General features: G+C 49.1%; 1 protein-coding gene across 2 annotated transcripts in view; it reads left to right on the forward strand.

Annotated features, from left to right (window-relative positions):
- srbd1 (S1 RNA binding domain 1) overlaps positions 1-5778 on the forward strand; it is an 80443-nt gene extending 74665 nt beyond the window's left edge. For both annotated transcript variants that reach the window (XM_087802096.1, XM_087802095.1), the window contains exons 20-21: positions 344-528; positions 5359-5778. In XM_087802096.1, coding sequence (XP_087658222.1) covers positions 344-528; positions 5359-5651 — 478 coding nt within the window. In that variant the 3' untranslated portion in view covers positions 5652-5778. The remainder of the gene's footprint in view (positions 1-343; positions 529-5358) is intronic.
- Positions 5779-7319: the final 1541 nt, after the last annotated feature.

The raw sequence follows: 7319 nt of genomic DNA on the forward strand, positions 1-7319 counted from the left end.
CGATCAATCAAGTGTTAAACTAGTAACTATGTGACGATCAATCAAGTGTTTAACTAGTAACTATGTGACGATCAATCAAGTGTTTAACAAACTAGTAACTATGTGACAATCAATCAAGTGTTAAACTAGTAACTATGTGACGATCAATCAAGTGTTTAACAAACTAGTAACTATGTGACAATCAATCAAGTGTTAAACTAGTAACTATGTGACGATCAATCAAGTGTTTAACAAACTAGTAACTATGTGACGATCAATCAAGTGTTTAACTAGTAACTATGTGACGATCAATCAAGTGTTTAACTAGTAACATGGTAACTAGTTGTGTCTCTGGACTCTGAAGGTTCTTGACTCTGGTCCACGGACGCTCGGACCAGATCGGAGACTCGAGTCTCAAACAGTCTCTGCAGATGAAGGTGGATTCATGTCCGGAGCAGGAACTGGTTCAGATCCTACAGACTTCAGCCGAGACCCTGAAGCTCATCGTGGACGGACTCACTCAACCTCCAGGATACGACATCCGTCAGAGTGAGACTCACAAACACAACCTGTGACTCACAACCTGTGACTCACAACCTGTGACTCACAACCTGTGACTCACAACCTGTGACTCACAACCTGTGACTCACAACCTGTGACTCACAACCTGTGACTCACAAACACAACCTGTGACTCACAACCTGTGACTCACAAACACAACCTGTGACTCACAACCTGTGACTCGTCAGGAACGAAACACGAGAATATTCCACGAGACTCTATTGATCTTTACTTTAAATTACTTTATTCTTATTGATTTACTTTTATTGTTGTTTTAATTTTCAAATCATTTAGAATAGAATAGAATAGGATAGAATAGGATAGAATAGAATAGAATAGAATAGAATAGAATAGGATAGAATAGAATAGAATAGGATAGAATAGAATAGGATAGGATAGGATAGAATAGAATAGAATAGAATAGAATAGAATAGAATAGGATAGAATAGGATAGGATAGAATAGAATAGAATAGAATAGAATAGAATAGAATAGAATAGAATAGAATAGGATAGGATAGGATAGAATAGAATAGAATAGAATAGAATAGAATAGAATAGAATAGGATAGGATAGGATAGGATAGGATAGGATAGGATAGGATAGGATAGGATAGAATAGAATAGAATAGAATAGAATAGAATAGAATAGAATAGAATAGAATAGAATAGGATAGGATAGGATAGGATAGGATAGGATAGGATAGGATAGGATAGGATAGAATAGAATAGAAACTCTTTATTCATCCAGAAGGAAACACAGTTCAGGGAAAAAGAATAATAAAGAGATAATATAAAATAAAAACGATCTTAAAAATATACAAATTATTTACAAAATTTAAAATTTAACACTTTTAACAAAATAAAATAAAAATAAAATAAAACACACGAGAAGAAAACACACTACAGATTAGTATCAGGACTCGATCTGACTCGATGTGACTCGTCTGACTCGATGTGACTCGACTGACTCGATGTGACTCGACTGACTCGATGTGACTCGACTGACTCGATGTGACCCGTCGTGACTCGACTGACTCGATGTGACTCGACTGACTCGATGTGACTCGACTGACTCGATGTGACTCGATGTGACTCGACTGACTCGATGTGACTCGATGTGACTCGATGTGACTCGTCTGACTCGATGTGACTCGATGTGACTCGACTGACTCGATGTGACTCGATGTGACTCGATGTGACTCGATGTGACTCGACTGACTCGACTGACTCGATGTGACTCTTCTGACTCGACTGACTCGACTGACTCGATGTGACTCGACTGACTCGATGTGACTCGACTGACTCGATGTGACTCGATGTGACTCGACTGACTCGATGTGACTCGATGTGACTCGACTGACTCGATGTGACTCGACTGACTCGACTGACTCGATGTGACTCTTCTGACTCGACTGACTCGATGTGACTCGACTGACTCGATGTGACTCGACGTGACTCGACGTGACTCGACGTGACCCGTCGTGACTCGACTGACTCGATGTGACTCGACTGACTCGATGTGACTCGACTGACTCGATGTGACTCGATGTGACTCGATGTGACTCGACTGACTCGATGTGACTCGATGTGACTCGACTGACTCGATGTGACTCGACGTGACTCGATGTGACCCGTCATGACTCGATGTGACTCGATGTGACTCGACTGACTCGACTGACTCGATGTGACTCTTCTGACTCGACTGACTCGATGTGACTCGACTGACTCGATGTGACTCGACTGACTCGACGTGACTCGATGTGACTCGATGTGACTCGACGTGACTCGATGTGACCCGTCGTGACTCGATGTGACTCGATTGACTCGACTGACTCGATGTGACTCTTCTGACTCGACTGACTCGATGTGACTCGACTGACTCGATGTGACTCGATGTGACTCGACTGACTCGATGTGACTCGATGTGACTCGACTGACTCGATGTGACTCGATGTGACTCGACTGACTCGACTGACTCGATGTGACCCGTCGTGACTCGATGTGACTCGATGTGACTCGACTGACTCGATGTGACTCTTCTGACTCGACTGACTCGATGTGACTCGATGTGACTCGACTGACTCGACTGACTCGATGTGACTCTTCTGACTCGACTGACTCGATGTGACTCGATGTGACTCGACTGACTCGACTGACTCGATGTGACCCGTCGTGACTCGATGTGACTCGATGTGACTCGACTGACTCGACTGACTCGATGTGACTCTTCTGACTCGACTGACTCGACTGACTCGATGTGACTCGATGTGACTCGACTGACTCGATGTGACTCGACTGACTCGATGTGACTCGACGTGACTCGATGTGACTCGACGTGACTCGATGTGACCCGTCGTGACTCGACTGACTCGATGTGACTCGACTGACTCGATGTGACTCGACTGACTCGATGTGACTCGACTGACTCGATGTGACTCGATGTGACTCGACTGACTCGACGTGACTCGATGTGACTCGACTGACTCGATGTGACTCGACTGACTCGATGTGACTCGACTGACTCGACGTGACTCGATGTGACTCGACGTGACTCGATGTGACCCGTCATGACTCGATGTGACTCGATGTGACTCGACTGACTCGACTGACTCGATGTGACTCTTCTGACTCGACTGACTCGATGTGACTCGACTGACTCGATGTGACTCGATGTGACTCGATGTGACTCGACTGACTCGACTGACTCGATGTGACCCGTCATGACTCGATGTGACTCGATGTGACTCGATGTGACTCTTCTGACTCGACTGACTCGATGTGACTCGACTGACTCGACGTGACTCGATGTGACTCGACGTGACTCGATGTGACTCGACTGACTCGATGTGACTCTTCTGACTCGACTGACTCGATGTGACTCGACTGACTCGATGTGACTCGATGTGACTCGACTGACTCGATGTGGACTCGACTGACTCGATGTGACTCGATGTGACTCGAATGACTCGACTGACTCGATGTGACCCGTCGTGACTCGATGTGACTCGATGTGACTCTACTGACTCGATGTGACTCTTCTGACTCGACTGACTCGATGTGACTCGATGTGACTCGACTGACTCGACTGACTCGATGTGACTCTTCTGACTCGACTGACTCGATGTGACTCAACTGACTCGACTGACTCGATGTGACCCGTCGTGACTCGATGTGACTCGATGTGACTCTTCTGACTCGACTGACTCGACTGACTCGATGTGACTCGACTGACTCGATGTGACTCGACTGACTCGATGTGACTCGATGTGACTCGACTGACTCGACTGACTCGATGTGACCCGTCGTGACTCGATGTGACTCGACTGACTCGACTGACTCGATGTGACCCGTCGTGACTCGATGTGACTCGATGTGACTCGACTGACTCGATGTGACTCGACTGACTCGATGTGACTCGATGTGACTCGACGTGACTCGATGTGACTCGACGTGACTCGATGTGACTCGACTGACTCGACTGACTCGATGTGACCCGTCGTGACTCGATGTGACTCGACTGACTCGACTGACTCGATGTGACCCGTCGTGACTCGATGTGACTCGATGTGACTCGACTGACTCGACTGACTCGATGTGACCCGTCGTGACTCGACTGACTCGACTGACTCGATGTGACTCGACTGACTCGACGTGACTCGATGTGACTCGACGTGACTCGATGTGACTCGACTGACTCGATGTGACTCTTCTGACTCGACTGACTCGATGTGACTCGACTGACTCGATGTGACTCGACTGACTCGATGTGACTCGATGTGACTCGACTGACTCGATGTGACTCGATGTGACTCGAATGACTCGACTGACTCGATGTGACCCGTCGTGACTCGATGTGACTCGATGTGACTCGACTGACTCGATGTGACTCTTCTGACTCGACTGACTCGATGTGACTCTTCTGACTCGACTGACTCGATGTGACTCGACTGACTCGACTGACTCGATGTGACCCGTCGTGACTCGATGTGACTCGATGTGACTCTTCTGACTCGATGTGACTCGACTGACTCGATGTGACTCGACTGACTCGATGTGACTCGATGTGACTCGACTGACTCGACTGACTCGATGTGACCCGTCGTGACTCGATGTGACTCGACTGACTCGATGTGACTCGACGTGACTTGATGTGACTCGATGTGACTCGACTGACTCGACTGACTCGATGTGACCCGTCGTGACTCGATGTGACTCGATGTGACTCGACTGACTCGACTGACTCGATGTGACCCGTCGTGACTCGATGTGACTCGACTGACTCGACTGACTCGATGTGACCCGTCGTGACTCGATGTGACTCGACTGACTCGACTGACTCGATGTGACTCTTCTGACTCGACTGACTCGACTGACTCGATGTGACTCGATGTGACTCGACTGACTCGACTGACTCGATGTGACCCGTCGTGACTCGATGTGACTCGATGTGACTCGACTGACTCGATGTGACTCGACGTGACTCGACGTGACTCGATGTGACTCGACGTGACTCGATGTGACTCGACTGACTCGACTGACTCGATGTGACCCGTCGTGACTCGATGTGACTCGATGTGACTCGACTGACTCGATGTGACTCGATGTGACTCGACTGACTCGATGTGACTCGATGTGACTCGACTGACTCGATGTGACTCGATGTGACTCGATGTGACTCGTCTGACTCGACTGACTCGATGTGACTCGACTGACTCGTCGTGACTCGACTGACTCGTCGTGACTCGACTGACTCGACTGACTCGATGTGACTCGACTGACTCGATGTGACTCGACTGACTCGTCTGCTCTGCTCCTCAGACTTCGAGGAGTCGGACTTCAAGCGAGGCGTGGTGTCGCTGCAGGATCTTCGGATCGGTTCGGTTCTGACGGGGCGAGTCGACAACACGGCTCTGTTCGGTGCGTTCGTGGACATCGGAGTCGGTCGATCGGGTCTGATTCACAAGAGTTGCATCACTTCGGCGAAACTACCCGACGCCGGACGGCGCCGCAGTCTGGCTCTGGGTCCAGGTGAGCGGGTGGAGGTGCGAGTCCTGAACCTGGATCTTCAGAGGGGACGCATCGGTCTGGACCTGATCCGGGTCTTGAGATGAAGATGAGACCACATGAGATTCTGGACCGTTTTGATTTTCTGACACTATTGTAGTTATTAAAGAAGAAGAAGTCATGTGACCATGTTAGTCATGTGACCATGTTAGTCATGTGACCATGTTAGTCATGTGACCATGTTAGTCATGTGACCATGTTAGTCATGTGACCATGTTAGTCATGTGACCAAGAACCAATAAATGAGAAGATTCTTGTCTGTAGTCATTATAGTGACGAGTTCACAGTCGCTTGTTAAACTCTGGAGGGAGAGATGGATGGATGATGGATGTAAAGATGGAGGGAGGGAGAGATGGATGTATAGAGGGAGGGAGGGAGAGATGGATGGATGTATAGAGGGAGGGAGGGTGAGATGGAGGGATGGATGGATGTATAGAGGGATGGGTGTATAGAGGCAGAGATGGATGGATGTATAGAGGGAGGGAGGGAGAGATGGAGGGAGGGATGGATGGATGTATAGAGGGATAGATGGAGGGAGAGATGGATGGATGATGGATGTATAGATGGAGGGAGAGATGGATGGATGGATGTATAGAGGGAGGGAGGGAGAGATGGATGGAGGGAGGGATAGAGAGATGGATAGATGGAGGGAGGGAGAGATGGATGGATGGATGTATAGAGGGAGGGAGGGTGAGATGGATGGAGGGAGGGATGGATGGATGTATAGTGGGAGGGAGGGAGGGAGAGATGGAGGGAGGGAGAGATGGATGGATGGATGTATAGAGGGAGGGAGGGTGAGATGGATGGATGCATAGAGGGAGGGAGGGATAGATGTATAGAGGGATGGGTGTATAGAGGCAGAGATGGATGGATGCATAGAGGGAGGGAGGGAGAGATGGAGGGATGATGGATGTATAGATGAGGGAGGGAGGGAGAGATGGATGGATGGATGTATAGAGGGAGGGAGGGAGGGAGAGATGGATGGATGTATAGATGAGGGAGGGAGGGAGAGATGGATGGATGGATGTATAGAGGGAGGGAGGGAGAGATGGATGGATGGATGTATAGAGGGAGGGAGGGAGAGATGGATGGATGATGGATGTATAGATGAGGGAGGGAGGGAGAGATGGATGGATGGATGTATAGAGGGAGGGAGGGAGAGATGGATGGATGATGGATGTATAGATGAGGGAGGGAGGGAGAGATGGATGGATGGATGTATAGAGGGAGGGAGGGAGAGATGGACGGATGGAGGGAGGGATAGAGGGATGGGTGTATAGAGGGAGAGATTGATGGATGTATAGAGGGAGGGAGGGAGAGATGGATGTATAGAGGGAGGGAGGGAGAGATGGATGGATGTATAGAGGGAGGGAGGGAGGGAGAGATGGATGGATGTATAGAGGGAGGGAGGGATAGAGGGATGGATGTATAGATGGAGGGAGGAGAGATGGATGGATGTGGATGTATAGATGGAGGGAGGGAGAGATGGATGGATGGATGTATAGAGGGAGGGAGGGAGAGATGAATGGATGCATAGATGGAGGGAGGGAGAGATGGATGGATGTATAGAGGGAGGGAGGGAGAGATGGATGGATGGATGTTTAGAGGGAGGGAGGGAGAGAGTGGATGGATGATGGATGTATAGATGGAGGGAGGGAGAGATGGATGGATGATGGATGTATAGAGGGAGGGAGGGAGAGATGGATGGATGGATG

This window comes from Callionymus lyra, chromosome 11 (genome assembly GCF_982586985.1).
Source record: "Callionymus lyra chromosome 11, fCalLyr1.hap1.1, whole genome shotgun sequence".
Lineage (NCBI taxonomy): Eukaryota > Metazoa > Chordata > Actinopteri > Syngnathiformes > Callionymidae > Callionymus > Callionymus lyra.